The sequence below is a fragment of the Harpia harpyja genome, chromosome 18, assembly GCF_026419915.1.
Source record: "Harpia harpyja isolate bHarHar1 chromosome 18, bHarHar1 primary haplotype, whole genome shotgun sequence".
Classification (NCBI taxonomy): domain Eukaryota; kingdom Metazoa; phylum Chordata; class Aves; order Accipitriformes; family Accipitridae; genus Harpia; species Harpia harpyja.
Window position 1 is genome coordinate 3,775,421 of NC_068957.1, and position 27,510 is coordinate 3,802,930.

Below are 27,510 nucleotides of genomic sequence, written 5' to 3' on the forward strand. Positions count from 1 at the left end.
GCTTGATACTCATTTCTCCAGTCAATGTCAAAAGACCTGCTCCTCTGGAAATAACTCTCAGAAGGGAGGATTACATTGCCAATGCTGTGTTCACAGTAGGAGGTAGTTCAGAGTCCAGGACTGGGGTCAGACAGAGAAAGCAAAAGGTGGAAGTGCCTCTCCAGTCCCTACTCATTAAAGTAACATGCCAGGTGATACGGCATCTGACTGATGTCTGACATCTGCAGTGGTCCCTCCAGCAGTTTGCATAGTTATTTAAAATGTCTGTGTGTTTCCTCTGTTTCAATGAACACCTTGAGCATAGCTCCCTTTCTGTTCAATTCTTGTACAAATTTTGTTCATGCAGCCCCTTTTAGGTGAGGCAAAAGAGGTGAGGGTGTCTTCAAAAATCACCCAAGCATGGAGGTAGGAAGGATAAATAATGCAAACCGGTAACTTTCCGTCTCCTGTCTTGTATAAGGACTGGAATTGCAATCAGCATTGGCACCTTGATGATCATGCCCCAGAATTAGTCCCAGAGATATATGGGACTCAGCCTTTTGTTCTTTGCCCAGGCTCTCTGCTAACTCCTGTAGCTGTCTAAGCATCAGATACCCACATTTTCAGATTTTCTTCACAGCCATCGTAGATGGAAGCTTTCAGTTAAGAAATCAAGAGGGAAAAAAGCAAGAGGAAGGCAAAAGAAAATGAGGATTTGAGAGAACAGTGCCTGTCAGAGGAGACTAGCAGTGCATCATCACTGTACATCTGCTGCTCTAGTGCCTTGTTCTAGTCAAAACATCAGTAGGGAAAACAGCTGTGCTACCCTGAAGCCTTACTCTCCTCTACAGTACTCCACACATACTTCAGCCGTCAGTCAGTGGTTAAGGTGTGAGCCTGGAGTGCAATGACGCTCTTTGCTGGCCCTAGGCTTCCTGTCAAAAGTTGGTAGTGTCTTCTGCTTTTCTTTACTTAGAAAATGGGGGTGATGATACTTTCTGTTTTGCAGGGAGCCCTAACCAGATGTGCTACTAAGCAAGGATTTGTGGGAGGGGGGCTCTTAGACTTAGGGCTTTAAAGAAAAAGGAAAGAAATTTGAAAATAGTGCCTGTCTGGTAATATACATGCTGTTTGCATTTCTGTCTATAGCCACAGTTATGACTGTGCTTAAATAGAGTTGTCTAGTGTGGAACATATTTTCTCAGCTGATTTTAAGCTCTGCATGGCAGTAATAGAGGTGTCTTAGAGTAGAGAAGCTTCAGCAGGCCTTGGCTGTAAGTAGGCATGTATAGAAACGCGTTTCTCCTCTGCCAAAAGTGGTGTTAAATTGGTGGCTGTTTTATCTGATTGAGTCGAAGGGATCCTCTCACACTACATGTGAACAAGGATGTATGATATCTAGCTGGCATGATTTAATGGACTTACAAAACTGTCTTCGTGGAGAATACCCAGTGATGCTTCTGCACTGTGTTGACTGAGTGATAACACCCTTTTAGCTTTATAAATAGCAGAGCAGGCAATCCTTAAAATGTGCGGGCATGAGTCAGTGTACAAAATGCCACCGTTGCCCTGACCCGCCTGGTACCAGAGCAGAGCACAAAGACATCCCTTGCTGCATGGACTACGCTGTTTTTTTTTCCAGCCAGTGAAGGGCTTACAGAGAAGGTGGTGCCGTGGCCTGCAGAGAAGGTCTGGCATGCCCAAATCAAGCAGCCACAGTACTGCTGAGTTCATGGGCTCCAATGCCCCATTTCTCCCCTCTCTGCCCCATACCTCAGATCTGCAAACTTTGGCTTAAAGTTAATGAGATTTTTAAACCTAGAGAATTTGGGACACTTTCTGTCTGGTTTCTGCATCAATGAAGTTCACTCAGTGACTCACACTCTTTACTTCACACCCTAGAGGCTAGAAACTTTTTTTTTTTTTCAGAACACATTCTCATGTAATTATTGAACTCTCAGAGCTCAGGGCTGAAAATAAACCCCAGCAAATGTGGCTAGACTCCCAAGGAAGTGACAAGCATGGCATGACTGTAATCTAGTGTAGTCTAGTTGTGCAGACTGCAAACAGTTATGGAGAGCACACAACCCTGGGGAAGACTGCTCTCCTGGGGTGAAACAAGTCCTTGATATGCTGCTAAGAGTGATACTACTTACATGGCCTTCTCGAGGCCTGCTCGGCCCTGACTGCATGGTGTGGTTTATCCTCAATCTCAGTCTTAATGCCAAAACAGTTCCTTTCAGAGTCACTTTACAGATAGTACATTGCTGCTCCATTGGCAGAGATCAGTATCTTGTAAGCCATCTGTACTGTAAGAAACAATGCTATCTTGTCAGGGAGATGGTGAGAACGATATCCTACATGTTGTATATCTGCGATTTAGCAGCTCTGCGTAGACATCCAGGAAAGACAGGCGCATAAAAAGTACAGCTAAAGGTGCATCAGGAATGCACATATAGGAAGAAACCCCAAGAAGCCAAGAACAAAGACAGTCTGCAGGTAGATGTTGTTTGGGTAAATTAAGCAATTAGTCACCTTTCTTCTTTGCAGGTTCAGTGCTCACTATTCCTTTCATGTGTAGTAAATCACAATTTTGATGTACGTCTACCATGATCTGACCTACATTTTATGTAGAAGCCAGGAAAACATAAACCAATTCTGCAAAGCAATGTTCAGGGAAAGCAGAAGAGCAGTGCTTTAAAATTGTAGGTGCATGGGGAGGAGAGGCCACTGCTACTGCCTTGTAGGGACCACAGATTATCTCATGCTTCATTCCTTTGCCAGAAGTATAACTCTCCTGCCTTGCAGAGATATCTGAGAAATGCCCAAAGGACAGGAGGGGGACAAAGGTCTGTAGCACCCCAGTAACTCCCAGCAGGCTCCAGACACCAGTTACGAGGGGTAGCTGGAAGAGAGCAGAAAAAAAGAGCCTTTATAGAGCCTTGGAGGGGAGAGGAGATCAGTATCAAGAGAGGAAAAGAAAACTAGTAGAGACAGCTGTGGTAATTACCACTTCAGGGGTGATTTTCATTAACCTGCAAGATCTTCCTCTCAGCAGAGATCAGACAGAAAAGGGGAAAGTGAAGCTGTGTCAGAAGAGACCTGAGAGGGAGGAGGAGGGAGGACAGGACGTCCACTCAAGAGAATCTGGGAGAGAAAAAGGAATGCCCAGGACCAGTCTGTGAATCCAGCACTGAAGACAGACCCAGGGGCAAGGTATTTGTTAACTGTTTTCTTTTTAAAGTTTGCAAAACATTAATATTTTAAATAGTTTATTCTTCATTAGCATAATTAAGAATACACAAGTCTAAACTCACTGAAAACAGAATTAACAAATTAGCAGGTGCAGGAATTTGGAAGCAAGAGGTTTGGGGAAACAGAGCTTGCAAATGTCGGCATTAAGTAGAGCAGTGAAATCGTGCCAAGCCTTATTTATGGATTTGTGCACTGCCTTTGCATAGGCCCACTCCTGCAGCCAGAGGAATACAGCTCAATTTAAACATGAACCCCCTGCAGTTATACTGTAGCTGAGCCTAAAACTGAGAACATACAAAATAAATCTCTTCTGAAGAAAAACTGACGAGCCTCACCTCAGATGTCGCTTGAAAGCCGAGATATCTTGAATGAACACTTAACTGAACAGGGAAGCAAACTGCAAAATTAAATCCAAAAGAAAATGGGAGAAAATTTTAGAACAGTATCTCAAGAAAAGAAAATACAAAAAAAAAAGCAGCAACATTAAGTTATACTGCAGACAAGAGCTTGGGGAGAAAAAAAAAGCTTCCTATGCCCATGTGAGAAGTTCCCCTTAGGAAGACCAGGGACTGATTTCTAAGATAATGTCATGCAGATTTTTCAGCATCTGACAGAGTAGCCCTGTGGAATATTTAAAATAAGGTGCTTCTCTAGTAAGGTGGGGCTTTTAAATTTTTTATCATCACTTCTTGTGCAACCTTTCTTGGGACAGAACTACTGTGCCCCATCAGGGCACTGGCCCCAGGAGAGGGAAGTCACTACCGTGAGATTGGAAAAGGGTGCCAGAAGGCTTCCACTGCAAGATCATGGGGCAGGACTGCAAACTTCAGACCTGAGCCCAAGGAAGAGAGACTGCAGTATTCCTGTTAACCACAGTGGCTGCCTGTAGGGTGAGGAGCAGGTGTGGGCAGAGGCAAAGCTCCTGCTTGGTTTTCTCTATACAGAAGGCAACAATAGGGCAGGGGAAGAGCATTTCACATCCCTCTAAAGGGGCTCAGTGACTCAGCTCCCCTGGAGGCATTCGGACTCCAGATTGCTCTGGCATTGTGTTTGTCTCAGTAGACACTAAAGGATTGGTTACACATATTAAGCTATACATATATATGTATGTGTATTTCTGGGCAATTCTGGCCAATTATCACTTGCTGTCACGAAAGGATGAAGCAAGTCACTTCACTTCTGTTTGGTGTGGATTTCCCACTCATACAATGAGAGGATGAATGCTGCCTGTCCTTTAAAAAGAACTTATAGATCTGTGGCTGAAAAGCCATGTAAGAGATGGGTGTTATTGTTGGTAGCCAAAGGACACAATGTAAGTAGGCAAAGATTAAGAAATAACATATTTACTCCTACAAATCTCTGACCCAAATCTCTGACTTTATAAGAATGGTCTGGTAGTTGAATAGGCAAGTTTTATACTGGCGATATTATTCAGGAACCTTATAAGGGCATTAATAGTAGCAAATGTCTGTGTCCTATGCATTTCTTTACTTACAAGCAGTATAACAGTGTTACTCCTCTTCCATGCTGCTTTATGTCTGTGCAGCATTTTTTTGTGTCTTTTAGATTCGCATGCTTAATTCTCCTGAGAACAACATTTTTCTATTTTAAATGAATGTGTGTTTATCTCCTCCAGCGTTTCTGTGGGTCTTCAAAAATTGTCCGGTTTGCAGTTCTAGGCTCTTTCCTGAGCTATCTTAATGAACTAGGATTTGGCTTTGCTTCTTTATTTTATCTGCAGACTATTCTGTTTATTATCATTGTCAGGGGAAGCTCCCTCCCACTTTCTTTTTATGAAGATTTCTCTTTTCTTTTTTCTATATGGCATTTCCACCTCCCAATAAAATACCCTGCTTTACTGCACAGCCGAGGCAGTCATTTTGTCAAGAGACTGTCTCAACAGAAGTGGCAGTGAAGGACGCTAGGACCAGGCCTGACTTGTGCAGAAACGTGACTGAGATAAACTGTGATTGCACTACCATTGCAATCTGTAATGCTTGGTCTCCATCATTTTAAAATGGTACATTCAGCAAGACCTTTTGCTTGTAGAAACGTTTTTCCTTCTCAGCCCTACAACCATCCAGGTGGCTCAGACTACAGGATTTGCTGGCGAGGTGCGCCTGAACCAGCCAGGGTCCAACGTGGTGGGGAAGCTGCGCAGCCACGTGGCTGCAGCCACAGGAGAGGAGACTGTGCCCTGCATTGGTCGGTGCTAGTGAAGGAGAGGTAATACCCCCCACGCCGAGTTGTGCTGCATTCAAACCAGTCACCCGCTCTAAGTACTTCAAATATTTGGATTTTTCAGAATTTTCTTCCTCTGTCTGGAAGCCCCTAAGAAATCTTTCTCCTGTGAAGGTTTTAGAAAGGAGAGATGTCTGAAAGCTTGTTCTCTTTCCACAGAGCACAGGCACAGAAGCATCACTGCCAGGCACTAGCACCCTCATGGGAGCAGGGCAGCCGCTCCTTGCCCATTGGGAGCTCTGGTTTTGGTCCCATTTGAGCAAATGACTGCGAAATGCAAGTGGTGTGCTCACTGCTCTTGGGACACAGATTCCTTGTGTTCATGTTCCCAGCATTCTGTAGGTGCAGGGAATTTGGCTTTTAATCCCTCCATATTTACCATAGTTTGGAAATTAACTCAGGGAAGCAGTATACATGGGTCTTACACTTTTTCATCTCCAAAAGGTGATGCAGGTGAGCATAGTACTGTCTGAAATAGCTTTTCTTTGCAATTGGGAAACATTTATGTGAGAATTGAACACATGATTTTTCCTTCTCCTACCAAGAACCTCCAGTCTAGTTTGAATGACAAAATTAGGAACAAAACTAAAACAGAGCCAGAGCTAGAGTTACTACTGCACAGTAACCCTGGAGACTGTCAGTATAGGGGGCTGCAGGTGATGGCCACTGCATATGCTGGGTCTTGACTGTATTTTTACACAGGTGCCAATGAAAACAGTTCCAACAGAGCTTGTTCAGAAATGGTAATTGATAACCACTAATAAATCCACACGTTACTGAGACGAGAAGCAGAGCCTAAACAACTGTCACTGTTAGTTGTTTATAGCTTGCTGCAACTGCCCTTTTCTCATACCGGCAACTGTGCCATAATCTTGTATTTTCCTTTTGTGACTGGGTGGCTTACTTGCACTTTCAGCGAGGCTGAGGCAGGTCTAACAGTCCATACTGTCATCAGCTCTCCTAGAGACAATGTTCACAGATTATCTTGTTGATTGAAGAAATGATTACAACGCTCGTTGAGTGAGAGTGGGAACAGGCAAAAAAAATCTCTTCTTCAATAGCTACAGCAGCTAGAGATTACAAGCAGCAGGCACAGAAACAGTGGACATAGAGCACAGAGATGATAATGATGCCATGCCACATTAGTGCTGCATTAGCAGATAAGACAACGGGGCGGCTTGCTTGACAGTATTTCTCAGTTCAGTTGACATCTCTTTTTTGTTATTAGATGGTGGAAGATGAATAGATAGCCCATCTCAAAAGAGTAGGGGACAGAGCGATGACGTCAGACAGACAAAATAAGCTTTCTGTTCTGTCTGCATTTGCAAAGATATGTACTGTGAATATATTCCAGACTTCTTTTTTTTTTTTTTTTAAGCTCCTTGCAATGGTACATTTTTATTTATTCACACCTGTGTGATGGCTGTGTGGAAAGAAGTTGGAGAATTACAAACTGTAAATACTTCATTGTAATAGTAGCTAAAACCATGTGGTGCAGCCATTCCATCACCAGAAAGTCATTTTAGTAGCCCAGACTGATTTTTGTTGAGGTAATACTGAAATATTCCAGGGATGGGTCAATACTCCCTGCTCCCTCTGCCTCCCAAATAGGAGCTTTGAAATTGGCTCTACACTAGAGGATTTTTCTGTCATCCTTTCCATTAAGACATACTGGAAGCTGTGTGTTGCTTTCAGGACAGGTGAAAACAAATCTGGCTACCTGTACCCTGCAAAGACCACAGTGACAGAGCTGGAGATAGACAAGGATGTTGCTTGTCCTGAACACAGGGATGACTGTTGGCCCATGTTCTGCATGGCTGCTTAGGCTGTGTGTGAATCACAATGGCAAGGAGTAGATGTCCTGTTTATTATTGTCCAGAGATCAGAGAAAGCACTCTAAGTCAAATATATTACCAACTTTCCTGGAATGCAAACACTATACATGTGTGCATAGAACGAATCTACTGTTTGATAAATTCAGACAAGCTTGGTATTAGCTTTTGCTGTCATTTCCCAAGAAAGGGTGCTGTTTGTTGTTTGAATTCACTTGCAGAGTATAAGGCTGAGCAGCCTCGTACCAACTTGCTCACAGGCTGTAATGGATTCTGGTTTAAGCCCATATATCCAGGGCTTGTCCAGATTAATATGAAATGCTGCAACTTCTGTGCAACTAGACTGAAACTAATGAAGGTTATAACACAAACTAGGGGTTTCCTAATACTGTTTCCTTGGTGACTTTCACCCTTAAACGATGCCAGTACATCCTGTTCAGACAAGAGGCCTTAAGTCATGTGCGTTGGAGGAGTAGGTAACAGAAATATGCTGAGCTGAGTCAGGCAAGTACAAATCTTTTTCCTCCATGGCAAAGCAGGGTGTCCCAGAGAAGTGTTTTTCCGTGCACTGTTAAAACTCAGGGCTTTGCTCATTTGGATCAATTAAGCAGCCTGCCCACAAAATGTAGTGACTGTGTATCTGCTGAAATGTTGTTACACTCTGTATTTTAAAATACAGCAAAAATACACTAAAATACACATTTAAGAAGTTTCCCATTGAGGAAAAACTAGCTTATTTAAGTCACAGATGTACAAAACTTAAATGTCTGGACAACACCTTTTTGAAATACAGTTCTGCTGAAGAGAACATCAAGCTCAGCAGGTGGAGATGGAAGACAGAGAACCACTGGGGGCAAAAGAGAGAAGAATAACTTTCCTGGGTTGCTACAGGTGATCATTGCTAGCAGTGAATCAGTGGTAGCCCACCTCTGCAGCTCCACAGAAAAAAGCCTTTTGAGAACGTCCTGGTCCTTTGAAGCAATGGTTTGCTCCTGTCCCCAGCGTTATGAAGGACTCAAGTGCTGAAGCAGTAGGTTCAACAGAGAAACCTAGGAAGAACAAAATTCGTAGTTGGCTTGAACAGGAAAGCAAAGAATGTCAAACACGTCATCTTTTTAAATGGTTAGGCTTATGATGTGATTTCTTCTGTATGGTCAGGTCAATCCAGATGTGAAGAAGGGCTTGTGTGCTGGCAAACTTGTCAGTTTTGTTTCCAGTTACAGCAGTTCGGTATAACAAATGCAAAAGTCTCTTCCTGCGAATTTTCTTTATGTACATCTGCAGACAAGTATAGTTATAATGGAACTTTCCATCTCTCCAAAATTAAATCCTCCTTTTCCATCCTGAATATCAGCCTTGGCTACCAGCTGGCTGACTTTAATTCTGCAGAGATATGGTGAGGTGGAGCCTTGCATCTACAAAACCCCCTGTGAAACCCGTGGGATGTTTCAGGCCTGTAGAACTCAGCCTGACACTGAGGCCAGTTTCATTGTGTTCTTCTCTCTAGGTTCTTGTCTCTAGTCATCACTAGAGCATGGGACAGCCCTTCAGCTCTTCACCAAGACAACATGATTCACATCTGTTACATGCTGGCTTTTAGGCTCTCCCCATGGGTTTAAGCATATGTGGTGAAGTGTCATGATTTGTTATTTTCCTTTGAAATACATATGTAGCTGTGCTCCTCTGCTTGAGAGGGCAAAGTCAAACCAAGTGCTTTGCATGTGGAATGGAAAGTAGTAAATTTTGCAATGCTCCTTACTTGCTGGACGAGTTTGTGCTACAGAGTCATACCGGCTTTCAGTAAGGCTGTGTCCAGCAGAGAGAGCTTATTCATCTAGTAGAGAATTCAGCTGTGCCAAGATTTCCATCCTCCAGCATTAGGTGGCCTTGTAGATGTTCTGGACTGACATGATTGAGCACCCTAAAGCCAGAAGACTGAGAACTGAATTTGATTCCTAAGTTTTAGTTAGGAGCACTGAATGCTCGGAGAGGAACAGGTACTTTCTTAAGCCCAACAGTATCTCCAAGTGTACTACATACGCGATATCTTTTGTAATGATATTTTTATATATACATATATATACACACCCATATGCGGTTAGTCGTGACTCATCAATTGATCATGCAGCGGAAGAGAATTATACCAAAGAGTTGGCCTTTCCAAATCAAACATATATATCTTTGATAATTGTCACCCTCCCTAGGAAGTTAAGAGTTGCAGCTGGGACTTGAGTCAAATTATGGCATTTTGAGTTACTGGCAAAGAATTTTCTTTTGGCTTCTGTAAATTTATAATCTGAAGTTTGAGGTTGTCTTCTTTTACAAACACTTCTCAGATTAGAAGGTTACATGCAGTACCCCAGTGACTGTATGTATTCTTAACTACGCCTGAAGTGATGATGAGTGAAAAATGTTCTAAGAAGAATTTTTCTCTGCATCTTCTAAGGACATATCCTCCCATGTGAGTCATGAACGACTGCAGCCTTGCATTTTTATCACATACTCTATTAGTGCTCTCCCTTTCACTCATCTTGGGCAGTGAAACTATATTACTCATCTCCAATTTTATTAGCTGTCGGTTTCTCATTTTTGTGTTGTACTGCAACCCTGCAAGATTTGGAAAGCACTTATTCCAGGGGAATGATATATCTTACATAACTTATGAGCTGAATATAAACTTCCTGAGATCATGGGGCCTTTGCTAAAGGGAATTTACACAGCCATATACACCAGAAGGTCATTGCAATTTTACAATTTTAAAATACTTCTGAGGTTGTATATTTATTCAGTAGTGGCTCTTTCTGCATCTAAAAGCATCAGGAAAAATTTCTGCTTCTGACCAAAAAGGTGGTGAGTGTCATGCAGACACATGAGAAGCAGTGAGACTTGGGTTGCAATCTGGTTCCCACTGAACTTCATGGAAAAACCAATTTTCTGGAACAAGAGGGTATCTTTGCAGAAGAAAAGGAATTGCAGAATGTTACAAAGTCAGTTTTATTTCCTCGAACTGTGGGAGGTATAAGCTCAGTCAGACATTGTTAGTAAATAAGATCTAGAGCACTTAAAAGAAGGATCCAATCACAAATTCAATTGGTCCATTAACTACATGTAATATTATTTACCTAAGTGGCCCTTCTGGACTATTTCATAACTCAGCTTTATAACCTTTTTAAAAAAGATCAATATTACTGAGCACACAGCCTCTGAGTGTGATGAAAGAGTCAGGCCGTTTTAGCAGTTACGGTCCATGATTTCCAGACCTGAAGTCCAGATTAGAAATGCAAAATGAGGAAAATACTTTCCCTGAAATACTAAAAAGAAAAAGTAGCCTTGGAGAGAAGGATGGAGGGAAGCAGTGAAGTAAGATTTGTTGAAAGAGATCAGTTCTTTTATTGGGCTGATACAACTAGAAAATACAGGCAGGCTTTCCAGCACATAAACCCTTCTGCAGATCTGAGAGAGAGGATGTAGTGACATTTAAAGCCACACACACAGTTTTGCCAACATGTGTCAGAGTGAATCTCCAGTAGGAGGGAACAACCAACCGCTCTATTTGCAACTTGGCAGATGGGGTGTTTTGTTGTCTGCTCTAATGTGTGATGCGAGTTGGCTGCTCGTACTGAGTCCCATCAAGTGGGAAAGGTAGCTCTTGTCTATTGTTCAAGATCCAGTATTTGATTTGTTCCTCAGGTAGTCAGATGCTCACATCAGCTGGGAGCGATGAGCTCCAAAATCTAAATTCAATACCCCTACAAGTCTCTGCTGCTTCCATTGCACAGGGAGCTCAGAAATTGGGAGCAATGGTGCTTTTCCATCTCTTAATCAGCATCATGAAAATTCAAATGATGGTAAAAGCAAATAAAAGCCAGGAAGGTCCTATTTTATAATGGGCCTAGTGACTACATGGATGTAAACCAGCACTGGCTCTCACCCTTTCAGTTATACTCATCCCATTTCATACAGGTCATTCTGATTCCCGTGAGACAGTGGCATGTGGGAGTGTGTTTTGTGTGTAAAGTGGGAAATGAGGGATTGTTCAACTGCTAACAGATCCTAAGTTCTGTAGTGAAAACTCCTGAAATTTTTAGTGGCAAAGGGCAGTGCTGCTGAGTGATCTTTGCCTATCTTCATTAACCACATCTATTAACTAATGGCTACTATTCAGTGCTGCTCCCCTGCTCTTCTTTCTCCTTGCCCTCTCCTCACTGCTTCTTACACATTGGTCAGGCAGTCCCCCTTGCCTTTTCCCATGGTACCACACAACATTGCTCTAAACTTTGTGCAGTTTTCATAATATTCTGTCTCCGACAAGAAACGTTAGAAAGGAAAGCTAATTTTCGTTCTTTCTGTTGTCTCTTCCTCCTTGGTGCTGAAGCAATCTCTGGTGCACCTGGGCATGATACATCAGTGCGATGAACTGATCATTTGGTATCAAGTTGTGATCCAGGGTGGGAGACAGGCAAGGGTGTTTAGGACAGCGCAGTGTCTGTAGAGAGTGCTGACTGTAGATATCATACAGACGGTGACAAGTATAAAGCCGCTTCTTAGTTTTCAGCAAAACCCATTGTTTTCAGCCCTCAACCGAAGTAATACCATTGCCTTGTGATTGTGACATGTCTATCCCAAGAGTTCAGTCCAAAAAACCCACCTGTGGCAGCTGTGATGCCATTTCATTCTTTGGAGTGAAAAAAGTGGCCCTGTTGGTGCAGGGGATAAATACATCTGAACTGAGTGTTGGAAGATGCAGAGAAATTTTTGCAGGGATAGAAAAACCATTTTGTGTTATTAGACAAAGTAATGTGGCTGGAAACCTTCCTTCCCCAAACCAGAGAAGCTTTTTCTGCCAGGTATGGCTGCTTTTCAGGGGCTAAAGCTCTCATTTCTGTGCCAGGCAACGCAGAAGTGGTGTCAGGCTGAAATGGCTTGAAGATTTGGACTAATAGTTCAGGGAGAAGGGCAACCCAACTGGAGAGAGGTCACAGAGTACAAATTGAGTGGTAAGTCCTCCTGCCCTTATTTTGTGTAGTTTGTTATGTGGTTCTCTTAGTTTTTCTACACCTGTTTGTGCTGCAGGTATCACCATTGCATTAGCCAGTCATTGGATATTGTCTGTTGCATCTGCAATCAGGCATAGACTGGAAAAAATTTTCCTTGCCCCAAATATTAACTCAAGTAGCAGAAAATGCCTCTCTGTGAAGAGAATTCGTATGGAAAACGTGTTTTCAGGCTCTCTGCACAGATTCCAAAATTTTAATGTGACTGTTTCTATTTTCACTGCCTTTCAAGTACTTAAATTGTTTCTTCTCTCTAGGCACCTATGAATTGCCTACCCCTTTTCCTACCTGGATTTCATCAATATTTTTGTCATTTTTTAACTGTTAAGCAGGAGACAGTACAACTCTGGGACAAACAAGTGGTCTAGGGTCTACCAGCATTGTCTGTTTCTTTCACCAAAAGATGCTGCCTCCAGGAGATTGGTGGTATTGGGAAGCGATAGCTAGAGAGCAGTGATCCTTGGGTTCATTTGTTCCATCCACATGTTTGACTGATGCTCTGTTAGCCAGTTTTGGAAGAGAAAGACATCAGGTTTGGAAGGTCCATCTGTAATTGTGCTGGATCTCAGGCTGAGGCGCAGCTCAACAGCTAAAGGTTTTGCTGAAATCTTCCATGTAATCCAGACAGACAGATATTTGTTTTGATACTGCATGCTATAATTTCCAAACCCAGTCAGCAGTGTGTGTTTGTTAGGCTATGCAGATGATGGCATGAGAAGAATTCAGGGCAAATCATGCGTTTTGTGCATCTTTCCTGTTTGGTTTTATTGCAGCTTCTTATGTGCTTGCAGTATTAACAAAATGCTTTCTTGGACTGGGGTTGTACTGGGAGATGAGATCTGGCTGAGAAGTTAAGATATCTGAAGCTTTCTTTTCTTTCTATAAAACTGTTGGAAAGGAAAGGGATCCAATTCTGGCATGATGTTTCATAAGGTGACATTTGTTATAACTCATTGCAAATGTTACTCACCATCTACAAAACATTCAATTAAACTGAAGAACAGTGAAAAATATCCAGTTCCACTTTAGCAGCTGCACTTGTCACCAGAATCCCTCAGGTTTTTCGGAGCCAACGGATTCCCCCCTGGAGACCTCTACATGGTGGCTACTGTCCTCTGCCACCAGTTGGTGTTCCTGCTCCTGTGAGCCAGATTGTCACACGAGGACAAAGTTTCCCTTCCCATTTGGGCTTATCCTTACTTTCCCAAAGATCTCTTTGGTCTTTAACTTGTTATCAGACCTGTTCTGCATCCTTTTGTGTCATGTCAGTATTTCAGTGGGAATTGGCTGGACCCTGCAGGGATAACATTTTCAAAAACAAAATTTGAATAATGACCTGTGTTCCTTAGTCCTTTTGAAAATCGGAGTAGTTGGTTATACATGTAGTTTATTGAGACTTCAAGCTCCTAAGTCACTCAAGATTGTTCCTTAGTTCTCAAAGCTTTAGTGGCATAATGTTTCCATAGAAAATAAGCCAATATGTTTATGATGGTTTCCATTCAGATCATAGGTCCTTTTGCCTGTAACATCTTTGTGTGTGTCTTCAGGTTGAGGGATATGTGCAGAGAGCTGTAACTCTGGAAATGTAACAAACAAAAACTTTTCTCGTACTTGTAGGAAACCAGGATACGAAGAGAGCACATTTTTTGAGATGCCAAACAGATCTCTGGCTCCCCAGGAAATTCGCAGATGTAACTTTGCTGTATGCTACAACCACCCACTATTTTGCAGTGTCAGCTGGGCTGGAGCTCAGATCCACCCACTCCCGCCGCACCGGGCCCATTACACTGGAACTGAAGGCAAAATGCAAATTGGCTCTGCTGAGCACAGTTGCCTTATGGCATGCAGTGGGATGGTAAAGACAGAACCCATGGCGTCTCACTCCCGGTTCAGCACCTGAACCACAAGATCCTACTTCTCATTATCTCTTTATCAAAACCTCCTCTTTCCCCTGGATAGGGCACTAAAATGGAACAAAACTCTGGCTAATTTGCTGCAGGAAACCATTGAGCTTTGGGCAAGGAGATGGAATAAGTTATCCAATCAGTTATAGCTGCTGGTGTCCACTGGTCCTGATTTGGTGTGGCTTATCAATGCCAGAGGTAGATAAGCATAGCTCCTTTTTTCCTTACGTGTGAATACGTGTCCAGCCCATGTTTCCTATGACTTCAGTCACCTGCTAGAGTCTTTGAGCCATGGGAAGGAACAGTAGTAATTCATTCAGTTTGCCACACTTGTTCCAGGGCTGGATTGACTTCTCATTTTCCTAGACCATAAACAACATCACTGCCTCTGGAGAGCAAGTGTGGTGGCTTTCTACATCAGCCTGTCTTTAGGTCCTATTTATGTATGAGGAGAGTGAGAAAATACGTTTAAAAACATGCAAGCTTTAAAAATAAAACTATGACCTAGTCAAAGAGTAAACATTAGGGAAAAAAAAAAACCTATTTTAAGAGATGGAAGCAGAGAAGCAGCAGCAAAAATAAAATAAATCTTATTACTGTAAATAGGAGGGTGTAAATCAGCAGCTCCCATCACTGACAGTTCAGAGATGCTGAGGACCTGGCTCAGCAGTGAAAAAGGAGGGAAGTGAAAAAAACCCATAGAGCAGGAAATAAAGCAAAGATGAGAAATCCACCTATCTGCACGTGATAGATTATCCATAAACAAGATCATGCTTCTGACCAGATAAATAAATGGCAGAGTGTTTAAACCAGATTTTAAAATATACTGAGTGTCTGTCATTCTGTGTACCTCTTCTGAGCAGTAGTGTAACCTTTATTTTTTCAGGTAGCCTTTTAATGTGGGGTTGCTCAGGGGCTGTTACAGTCACTGTGTTGAGAATAAAACAGCTTAAAAAGAGATCAGAAGCTTTTACCACGATGGACCTTTGGAAGTTTGTCCCCTGTGAGGAACAGATAGGGGTTGCTTGTCTGTTTTGTCACTTAGGCATGCTTCTTCTTCCCCCATAGGTTGCCCGGTCACTATGAACAATGGCCCAGCTATACTACAAAAAGGTAAACTATTCACCGTACAGAGATCGGATCCCACTACAGATCGTGCGAGCGGAGGCAGAGCTCTCGGCGGAAGAGAAGGCCTACCTCAGCGCTGTGGAGAAGGGGGACTATGCCAGTGTGAAACATGCCTTGCAAGAGGCAGAGATCTACTATAACATCAACATTAACTGTATGGATCCTCTTGGTCGCAGTGCCCTTTTAATAGCCATAGAGAACGAAAATCTGGAGATCATGGAGTTGCTTTTGAGCCACAGTGTGTATGTGGGAGATGCTCTGCTGTATGCAATACGGAAAGAGGTGGTGGGAGCTGTGGAGCTGCTGCTGAATTACAGGAAGCCGAGTGGTGAAAAACAGGTTAGTTGAGTGTTCCAGTTCAATTTTAAGCTATTATCCACAGAGAGGTGCTGTGCAGGAGTCATAAAATAAAGTCCTTAATGTAGGTCCATTGCTTTAAATGCCCAGAGTAAACATGGGCAGTCCTGTTTGGATGATAACCTTCCAGTCTGAGGAAACGTGTTCTGCCTGACTTAAATACTCAGCATTTTCAATTTCACTTGGTGTTCTTTTCAGTCTTACAGTGTTTGTGAACCTACTGATTTATAGGTTGATTTATAGACGTGCACTTTGTAAAGGAATTTGGGGCTGTCTGAAATTACATTACAATCTATAAATATGAACTATTGCCATGCTGTTGTACTGATATTAAGTGGAATTTCTTTTCATAAGTAAATCCTGAAAACACACAAGCTTATAAATAACTGTAAGTAAGCAAACAGTCTGCTAGGTTTCAGTACTTAGCCATAGTATAGACATATCATCTTGGTCTCCATCTCCGGAGAGCTCTAGTTCAGAAATGCTGAGGCAGTACATAACGTTCCAGCATGAGCTAAGCTGCTGTATATCTGAGCAATGAACAACTATGACTTGTAAGAAGGATCCTTAGCTACAAAACCATCGGTAAGTCACATAAGGATCTTTGTGAAAAACCACAAAGTCCGAATCCTGTCATTTCAGGTGTCACGTATCACACTGTCCTTAACTTTTCTTTTTTTTTTTTCTTTTTTGCTTCTTTTCATTTGCAAGTACTACTGCCAATAACTAGAATAGTTATATACATTACTGACCGCTGACAATTTTTGCATGTTCACTGCTTAGAAAGGAACATTCAAAACTTGGATAATCCTGAAATATCAAGCCTCGTTTTGAAGGCTACTTGAACACATCCCTCTGTGTCTGAAAGAAGAAAATAATTAATACCAGTCAATCATAGAAGAAAACATTTTCAATGGATAGGCCCCTTAGTACATAGTTTTTCAATAGTAATTTTATGTAGCCAAAGCAAACGATAAGGATCAACCCTGACAATATTCAAGAGTGCTCAGCTTGATACTTTGAAACAGCAGCATTCTGCATGCTGTAGCAATATGATTCCAATGTATGGTTTAAGCACTAGAGAGATGAAGAAACTCTTCTATCAGACCTAAAAATTGAAATATTAGTACTAGGTTTTAGTCTGACAAAATGTAAGTAGCAAAGTACAGACCATACGTGGAGAATGAGCTATTTTTTTCTTGGTCTTCTAGAAAGTTTGACCATCCTATAGGCCAACAGGACAGAAAGTAGAATAGAAGAAAAGCTTTTTTCAGTAGCATGAGGAACCGCCAGTAATTATTGCAGGTTAATGGCAAGTTTCTCCTGAAATGTCATGGAAAGCAAGTGATGGGATTCATGTGGATTTCTGTAAGATCTCTTGAATACCAAAACTTGTGTCCACTCAAATGCACAGCCTTGCTGGCTTAACTGAACGGAGACAGAGGTCCATGAAATAAGGTTGATTTATTGCAGCTGAAATTCAGCTCCAATGTCTCTAGTTCGGTGATACATTTCATAGCAGGTCTGTTTCATTTTTCTTTATCTCTATGGCAGTGTGCAGCTATCCTTCTGTAGCTAGGTTTGTATCTGCTGCGAAGTTTACAACTTGAAGGAGAACATGTGTGTGGGAGAAGAGATGCAGTGCCAGTTTCAGCTTTATTTACAAGGTTGGTTACAAGACCAGATTTCATCAGTACATTAGACTAGTGTTGGCTTGATGCAAGATCCTATGTACAAACTAGGATTAACTTCCCTGGCTGTGGTTCAGGCTCTTCTGTAGACTGCAGGAAGTGTTTGCTGGTAGAGGCCTGCAGGACTGGACTTCCATTTCAGCAGTTTCACTGATTGTTCATGCAGTGATGGTAATTAACATTTATTTCATGTATAGTGATAGAACATAAATGGAAAGACATGCTTAGTTAAGCAAAGTTGGGACAAAGTTAGCTTGTCAAATCACAAAGCTAATATAGGAGGGGTTTCTGAACACAAGTTCCTGATGCTAATTCCACAGCAGTATCGATATATGTTCAGTAATTATCTTTGCTGGACCCTTTCTCAGAAAGTCCTTTGGGAATCCTATACCTAATTGCTTTCACAAAAAGCACCTGGTAAATCAGATTAGCACAGCTTTGTCCTAATCAGCTACTTACATGTTCTAAAACCTATAGAAAACCTGCCTTTTTGGTTGAGTAGTAACAAAAATTCACACTTCATGCATTGGTTTCTGTCTGGCTGAGAAATTTTTAAGATAGTGTCACAGCACTTCTTATATATAAGGTTTAGTATAATCTATTCATTAGATGTACACAAGGTTCAGTCTGCCTGAACAAACCTGTGTGAAGGCAGCTCCTTGACTTATGTGTAGCAGCCTGTTTCCAATTAGGGGCTGTCTGTTTGTCTTTGCTGCACTCCGGGCATTGGTGCAGAAAAAGCATCTTCTGATTGCTCTCTCTTAAATGTTCAGTACATCGCCTTCATTCATCTGAGTCTGGGGGCTGTGAAAACCTGTTAGTTCCCATTTTCCTGCTCTCTGCCTCTGAGAGGTTGTTATTTGACTCTATACCAAAGTGTTGTTTCTCTAACTGCCAGGCATGAAGAGCTGTTCCTATTTGCGTCTGTTCACGTCAGCTCAGTTAATTGTTGTCTTTGCATCTCAAAAGCAGCTGAGTAGGATAATTCAGCATAATCCATTTTATGGGCATGTATTTTCGCTCATTCCCACAACCTTATCATCATACCACAATCCTGACTGAAAACGTTACAGGTTGCATTATGCCAGCCTCTTGTGGGGTTCCAGTGACTGCATCTAGTTAGCAAAAGATACACCCAAAACAAGGTAGAAAACCGTAGCCCCTTACAGACTTGGCCTGCAAAGCAGTTTCACTCACCAGCTACAGAGTCTCTAAAAGGTGATGTGTCCTGGGCACTCCATACCTGTCTCTTGAGAGCTGCCCGAGGAGAGGAGCTCTGCTTTTCCCCTGTGCAATGACCTTTCCAGGGGGCAGAAGTAAAAAAAATTTCAAATATAAGAAGTGACCTTTGTTGTGTTTCTTATGTAAGAGAATCAGGGTCTCATTCACGATGTAAGGGACAGGGAGAAATGGATGAAGAGGTTGGGTGGCAGAGACACTTGTGTCCTGTTATTAAGTGAACGCAGGCCGTCATTATTCTGCAAACCTTTGCTAGGCTGCTGTTTAAGCACTGTTTACTGAAAATACCATGACAATGGCAGGGGTAAGTCATAGCCAGTAACTATAACAACACGATTCTCCTGCACTGCAGCCGTGCATGTAAGGGGTGTCTCGGGAGAGGAAGAAATTACTCTGTTTACATGTGGAGCGTATGAGAGCTGGGAACATGAACCACCTCTCTCTAAAGCCTGCTACAAAGCACATGATAGATGAGTGTGCTGAACAGTGATGTGTTTGAGTAGATGTATTTCCTTTTAGGTTTACCTTCAAGCAAGGTTCATGAGCTATTTTAAGAACTTAACATTTCTCCTCAGATTTGTTCTGCCCGGTCCTGACAGCTTATAGCCACGGTTTTGTGTACTGCTCTCTGAGTCTCTTGATAAAGCTGGGGAGAAGACTTCATCAGTTACAGCCAGAATAACTCTGGCTAATAAAGTTACAGCTGTTTTGAAAGATACTGTCACTTATCGGAGATTTTCGGTTCGGTGGGAGAGTCATCATGGTCCAAGCATCTTACTTTTGCTACCATGGGAAGACCATAGAGGTGTGCTGGCGTGCTTCACTCCCAGCAAAGAGTAAAGCCCAGGTTTTAAAGGACCCATTCTCTTCTTCAGATCAGAGCTAACCTCTCCTCAAATATGCCACACCATGCTCTGAGGTACACTTTCCCTTTTTTTTTTTTACTGTCAGTGTGTAAGTGTGGTCCAGAGGGCCATGGAAGATGTCTGTGTGCAGAGTATGTGGTGCTGCAGGCTGCAACAGCCCTGCCACGCACCACAGCATAGGTAGGAGCTTTGCTGACCTCAGCGGGACATGGTCTGGACCTGGCACAGCACTAAGAGCTGAATTCTCAGGGAAATAAAGGAAAATTCAATTATCTACTCAAAATAGATTAAGTAACAAAAGAGCTTTTCTAGTTCTGTGATTTTTACAAGTTCACTTGTTATTTCCAAATGTTATGTAATTTACTCCAATTAATCCTCCGAGCTTTTTTTTTTAAACCATAGTTCTCTTTGGCCAATCACTTCGTATTGCTGATTGGTCACTTAAATCATAGGATAGTTTGTTTTTCCCCAGACAGATGACAGACATTTGGAAAGAAAGCAGCCTATTCATTAATAGTAAGAGGAACAGCAAAACAAGCTAATATTCATGGAACCTGGAGGGTATGCAAGTGTTGCTTTTCCTGAGAAGATTTGTAGTCAGTGAATATGTATTCTCCAGGAAATAAAAATGAGCCTAATCCGGTGCTTTGATAGTTATTGTTTGCTTTTCAGGACAGTGAAGAGGCTGATATTGTACTACATAGTGGCAGAAGAGTAGTATACAGTACTGCAGGCTGTGTGGCACGGCAATCCATACTCAAGTCTTCCACATGATGAGTGTCATGTTATTTAAATAAATAAGACAACAAACCACTGAATAATATCAGAAAGAGTGGGGCTAGGTTAGAAATAGTAAAAATCAGCACACACAGGTGCAGTATGGACTTTAGCCCAGGCTTGAGTCAGGTGGCTCATCTCTTTTGGGGTAGGAATGTTAAACTTCAAAGTTGTCTGTGCACAGGACAGGTCCAATACATACAATGGCAAAACAAGACTTTTTGTACTATTCCATCAAAAACAGAGATCTGGCCGGGGTCCTGTAGGGTTGGAATTAACAGGGAACTTGAAATTACTTCTTTCTTTTTTTTGATTCAGTACTACCGTAGGAGCAAGGGAATGTATATATGAAGCCTGTTGAACAAATTCTCTTTTCCAGTAAAATCTGTCTCCCAACCTATTTGATCTTTGAGTTTTGGTGTTTTTTTTCCCTAAAAGTCTTAGAAATTTTTTTTACTGTACAAACATCAATATAGTGGGTTATGTTTTCAGCCAGGCTGGAGTTGCATCTAAACTGCAACATCAAAGAGGAGGAAGTATATGTCTCAAAATTCACATTTTCCTACATGTTTGATTCACTTTCAATTTATCATTACTAATAGTTGTATTTCCACACATTTTGAAGCCCACTGAAATCAGTACAAATTTTCCCTTGGACTCCACATGAGTCTTCAGGAGCATTTTCTTAATAGCTTCTCGTGTGAATTCTGTGAAGTGGTCCCCGTTCTCCACTAATCATGCATCACAGCTCGCAGGGTAGCGCTCTCAGTTTGCACAGATCTCACATAATTTTTCGCCTTGCTACAGTGGATGTGTTTGCAGTGGACCAGACATGGTCTGTGCTGACTGCTGAGCTCTCCTTCCTTTCTTTAAGAAGCTGTAATCAGTCATCTGAATTACTACACATTCATGGTGTAGCCATAAGCACCTTTACGGGTAGCTGTTTTCTTCACAACAATCAGAGCTGACATCAAATGTTTACATAAGGATGATAATAGCATCTCTCTGGTATCTGCCAAAATTAGCAATTTGCTCATGGCAGATGGCTCCAAATTAATCTGGTTCACAGATGGGACTACAAATGCAATTCCTCAATAACAAGAATAAAAAGAAAAGGGATCTCAGTATTTATGACTGTGATTCAGTTTGTTTCGACAGTCCAATGGCCTTCTGAATCAATGAGATCTCAACAGATACCTATCCATATGTCTTCCAAAAGAAGGAGCTTTACAGAGATAAACCCTGGAAGAATATGGTTGTGAAGGGGAAACTATAGAGAATAAAAGGCAAGTTTTCAGTCTGAGTTGCTAATCCTCAGATGCCTGCTGGTAGAAGGTTGCTGCACTTGGTAGTATTAGCGAACTTAAAATTTGACCTCAAAAATCCTCTTTCAGATGAGCTGATGAGTAAAAAATCTGCCTTAATCTTTGTGCAAATATCATAGCTCAACAGCCTAGAGACAATCTTTTGCGAACCAGAAATTTTATGTTGTGTTAAACCATTTTAGTCTTGCCCAAATCCAGTAACTTTTTTGATACAATGTGGTTTAGCTTATTTTTCCTACTCACATAGGGTTCTTTGTCGTGTATGGAGAGTCCAGTGCAAAGTTTAGCTGTTACCACCAACAGCCCTTGATTTCTGCAGACTTGCTGATACTTATTAGATGTACAAGCTCATTGTTAGCATTGTCAGCCCTGTGCTATCACTGACAGGACCTTTTTAAGTCAAAGGAGGCAGATCAGTTGTCCAATATTTCATGACATAAAAGCTAGATTCTGCAGGCAGGCAGATAGAGAAGAGTTTTAAAAGCAGCTGGTGTTCCTTCTGACTTGGCTGAAGTGGTTGCTGTGGATCTGTCTCACCTGCAGGCAAAGTGGACAGAGGCACCCTGGGGCAGGACCAGAGGATCCGGGGTTTGTAGCTGTGAGAAATGTTATCCTGTCTCCTTCAGTAAAAGGTTTATGTTTCTTTTAGAGGTGAAGGACAGACTTGTGGACTTCCCAGCTAAAATTGCTAAGCCTTGCAGCTCTAGCTCCTAACCTATAAGGTGAGGATGGATATGGGGTGTTCACTCACATACAGGCTGAACAAAGAAGTCTTGCTTACGTGGTGGTAATAGATATTCTGGGTGCGTGCACTGTCTTTTTCTGGAACATGACAGACAAGATGGGTGCCAGCAAGCATGGAGCGTTACAAAGGTGTGAAGTACAACAAAGTGATCAAAGCACGCCCAAAGTGCAAGCAGATCTGTGTAGCCCTTCTGCAGTGTTAACCATTGCATACCAGCAGTATTTGTGTTCTTCCTCGAGTTTAAAAAGTTCAGCTAATTCAAGAAGGTGTTGCTGAAACCTGGGCATCTGTATCTGGAAGTCTATAGGCATGACCTGTTTTCATTGAGTTCTTGCTATTGAGCTATAACAGAGAGGGTAACAGGCTGATTGGTATGACTCAGTACAGATACAGTGCCCTTTGGTATGACTCAAACCAGCCATTTCCATGTTAATATGAGAGGTCCAAAGTGAAAAGGGAAGGCTGAACCTGGTTAGATACACTCTGAGCAAGAGCAGGTTCCAAAGAATAGAGAAAAACTGTTGAGAAAAACTAGCCACAAGTTCTCAGTACGAAAATATTTGAAAGGCACAATAAGGAAGAAAGATTGTGTCTGAAAACAGAAAACTAGCTGTTACTGCTCCAAAGCCTAATGGCTCTGCTAGCATCCAAGCTTTTCATTATTTTTATTGATGCAGTAATAATTCACAGCTATAGTTAACATGCCTTTGACATTGGCGTCTGCCTTCAAAATGAATTCCATCTAATTAAACTAAACAACAGAGAAATCAAAGACCACTTCAGTTAATGATTACATTTAACTGGGAATTTCTTTCCTCCCCCCCCACTGCCTTCTTCCCCAAATAGTCTTAAATCTATGAGAAGGAGGTGTGAGGCAAAACGAAGAACTCGGGTGATACATCACATAGACCTAATGAGTGGCATCGGGGCTAGTGCTCACAGGCTGCAGTGCCAGCTACCAGACATCTGACAGTGGCAAGTAAGTCACTGGCTGTTTCTCCTGGGCCAACATAAAGTCTGTTATTAGTTCCTAGGAGAGCTGGTGAGGTCAGGCCAAGAACTGCATCACAGCATGCACAAACATGTCATGCTTGAAAGTTAACATATTGACAGGTGGAGGTCAGGTATGCACTGTTACATGAGATGCTTCCCAGGGAATTATCTTTATTAATTTGTGGGAGTGATCTTAGAACTTGCCTGTGTTTGGCACACTGTACGGTGTATTTTCAGTCAGGAGTGATGGGTGCATGGGATTCAGCTGGGTGAACTGCCTGTAACAAACCCTTTGTAGGGAAAAAAAATCCTGTTTGTGTTCCTACACAAGTAAACTTTAGGTCTCTCTATAGATCTGTTGATTAAGGTGTTAAGTTTCAAAAAAAATGTATTTCATTACCTACCCAGCATCCATGAATATGCCTAGTTTACTCACCACCCTTTGCTCATAAGCCCCAATTACAGCATTAGCTGCTTCCTTACAGCAGCCCCCTGACATCGCACAACATGTGGGTTTGCCTCTAGACTGTATGGCTTCTGAAACCCAGAAGGGGCTTTTGACATGGCTATCCAGATTCACTAATAGAAATATGCAGGAGAGTCTGCCTGGTACAATAGTTGCAACACATTTTCCAAGGGAAGCTTCTTTGTACGGGGAAATTGAACATAGCAAATTACAGGCTCCTCCAAAACAAAGCTTTGGGATCTATAAAGAACTGCAGGATGGTTTAGTAGGAGTTATCTGGCTGTTAAGTAAAGCTGTGCTTGGGTTTGCAGAGTAGAATGGCACCTTTATGGCTTGTTTATCCCTGTTGCTGGGCAGTCTTTTGGTTGGGGGGGTGGGGGGTGGGTAGATGGATCAAAAAGGCATTGACTGAGAACAATATTCTTCCTGCTGGTCTCCGCATTGTTTACAGCAAGGGAACACTGTAATCCAAGGTCTGTGCTCTGTCATTGCCATGGGAGAACATGTTGGAAAACAGCTCAAGCCTGCAAGAGGCTCAGGGTCACATGCATCATTGGTATTTAATTCATGACAGTGCGAGAGGGCTTGTGTGCTCCACTTAAATACTCTTCAGGCAGACAGATGACGAGTTACAGCCAGTCTCTGAAGCATGAGGGACATATCATTAGCTAGATGTTTTGAACTACCTAGCATTAGAAATAACGAAGAAAGTCACTGCTTAAGTGGTGATAAAGGAGGATCAAAACCACACAGATTTTATTCTCATATGAGACCCTGTCACCTGTCTAGATTGTCATTTCTTTGCTATCAGAAACTCTGGGGTCTTTTTGGAAGCCACAGTGTCTTCTTGATTGGTATAACAATGCCAAAAGCACAGTGTAATAGTCAAAATGGGGAGAAACGCAGCCTCCTGGTTTGTGAGCATCAAGATGTGTTCTGTGCAACATCAGACAGCGCTGGGCTGGCACCAGATGCAGTTACTCACTCCTCTCTGTGATGTTGTCTTATGATCGAATCTGATTTTTTTTTTTTTTTTTAAGGAATGTGATTGAATTGGAACACAACCCCACCTCTCCCAAGCAAAAAGCCCTCCCTTTTCAAGCCCTGTTAGCAACATATTATCTCACTTAAACTTAATGAAAAATCTCTCATCCGCACACAGTAATAAATTACAGGAAATAGGGATATTTTATGTACAAAGATGACATAAAAGGCTATAGATAGCATGATTATTAGCCTATATTAGCACATCTTGTCCCTGTCACCACTAAGAATAGAAAATACAAGAGACCAGATAAAATGAATTAAAAAGCTGGACAACTCTTCCCTCCCAGAATAAATCCTGGAAAATACTAGAAAAAGAGTAGCCATAATAAAACAAAGATTACCTTGAATACAGAGCCTGCAAATTTCCAGCTAACCATGGACTGTCTTTGTTTCAGCATGCTTCAGGTCAGGGGAAAGCTTATCCATAAAATGAAAAAATATCCAAGGTGCAGCGATGTTCCAAGGCCTTTAGTATAGCTAAGAAATTTACAGGACTGGATTAAGTATGCTCTTTAACAAAATTCATTCCCAAACTTAAAAACAACATTAAAAATTGTTAGGGTGTAGTCTTTATTTTTACTGAAAACAGCTGCTTCTGTCACAGAGTAACTCTTGAAATGGCAATGAAGAAAGGTGAAAAAATGAACAAACAGCATTTTATGTTTCCAAATGGGGAAAAAAACCAGCTTCAGGCATGTATGAACTAGTCTGCCTATGCAAACTTGAGGAGACAATTCAATTTACTGTCATGTCAGCAATACTAGACTTACACCTGTGTTGGTATCAGAGGGTCTCAAGAAACAGATCTAACAAGCAGCCAGGGAATCTCTGCATTTTGGCAAGGCTTTAGTAGATCCATAATATGCTGTGAGCCAGGTTCTGATGTCAGTTATGCCACTGTTATGCCACTTTTTCTCTAGCAGCTTCATTAATGTCTGGATTTGTAACATTCCCAAACGTTTGTCCCTTGTTTGTTTTAACTGGACAAGTGTCATTATTCAGCTAGCCCCAGGCTACATAAGTGTATGATGAAACCAAGATTCATTTGATAGTTAGTCATGTCATAGATATGACATGACATAACATGTAAGGTGTGACTACAATGAACTTCTCAGCCATTCTTACACAGATGAGAAGTCATAACCAGGAGAGGGTGCAATTGCTCACGGCACAACACTGGTCTGTCTTCTCTAAACAACGGTAGGCACTTGCTAGCCCCTCTTCCTGCTGGATTCAGTAGTTCTTAGCTGGACCAAGACACAGAAATTCAGGGCAAAGCAGACCTCAGGACTGCACTTCATTTAAATACAAGAGGTTCAAACACAAGCTAACTCTTTAATTGCATCCCTCTGTGACTTGGAGAATGAACTCCATGCTGACTGCACTCTTTCTTCATTTCAGCATCAAGTGCCTCAGATTATTTCCTCCATCCGCATGAGAAAGGCAGAGTGGCTTAGAGGAGAGAGTGCTCTGGAATAAGTTGCCATAGGCCATTTGAATGCATATTTACAAAATCCTTTCCTTCTGAAGGCTTCTCTCTGGATTCCTCTTTTTTAATCCCCAACAAAAGAGAAGTTATTATGTAGCATCAACCACAAATGGTGACATCTTTTGACAATCTTTCTGGCTGTGCTGCATTTCCTAAACACATGGCTGAACACAACAAGCTCTGATGCAGTTCTGCCACTGTCAAATGCACTAGGTTTCAGTTTAGCTCTGAAAACTAATCCCTTGGGTCTACCTCCATTTTTAAACACATGGATAAGAAGCCAAATTAAAACTTGAAGAATCTAGAGCAGATTTATCTGTATTTTGCTTTTGTTTATTGGTTGCAGAGAAAAATGTTTGGTGATACAGGTGTCACAAATCTTATTTTTCACATTATTTCAGTAGTAATGCATTATATCATGCTATTTTTTATTCAAACATACCTATTTCAGTGTTAATATGTACCATCTGGTAACCCTGTATCAGCATTTGGCTTGCCACAAGGCACTAAAAGGTACTAATTTTCTATGTTTTGCAGTATCTGTCTGCGGGGCAGAGACTTTATTTGGCTTTACAGGCATGTAAGTCACTGAGCTGATTTTAGACCAGAAGGAGCCTTTTCTTCAGCTGGATATTCTGGGACAGCTGTATTGAAATCACTAGAATACTTTAGTAACAACAGCAGAGCTTGCCCAAAAGTACATCTATAACCACACGTGTGTTCTTTGCTAGAGTTACAAACTTGTTCATAACCAGTACAAAAGCCCGTAAAGTACATTACTTTTGTTATCAGTTTGTGTTGTTCATTATATTTCATTAACCAAATTACATCGTTTCAGACAATTAGTTGCTCTTTAGAGAAAAACCAACCTCCCTATTAATATAGATACTGTCATCACTCTGATACAAGATGTCTCTCAAGGCATCTCTGATTAAGATACTCAGTTATTGAAACCTGCACCACTGCATCACCTAAAATGAATGCTTAAGATATTCAGTTATTGAAACCTGCACCATTGCATCACCTAAAATGAATGCTTAAATCTACAGAAGGATGTAACATTTTTCCAGAGTCCCACATAAGAAAATAAATGCCCATGGGGTTCTGTCAGTGAAAGAATTT

General features: G+C 41.7%; 1 protein-coding gene across 1 annotated transcript in view; it reads left to right on the top strand.

Annotated features, from left to right (window-relative positions):
• The window catches only part of TRPC5 (transient receptor potential cation channel subfamily C member 5), a 104,983-nt gene that overhangs the window by 15,691 nt on the left and 61,782 nt on the right, over positions 1 to 27,510 (top strand). The window contains exon 2 of the mRNA XM_052813894.1: positions 15,334 to 15,732. Coding sequence (XP_052669854.1) covers positions 15,355 to 15,732 — 378 coding nt within the window. The 5' untranslated portion in view covers positions 15,334 to 15,354. The remainder of the gene's footprint in view (positions 1 to 15,333; positions 15,733 to 27,510) is intronic.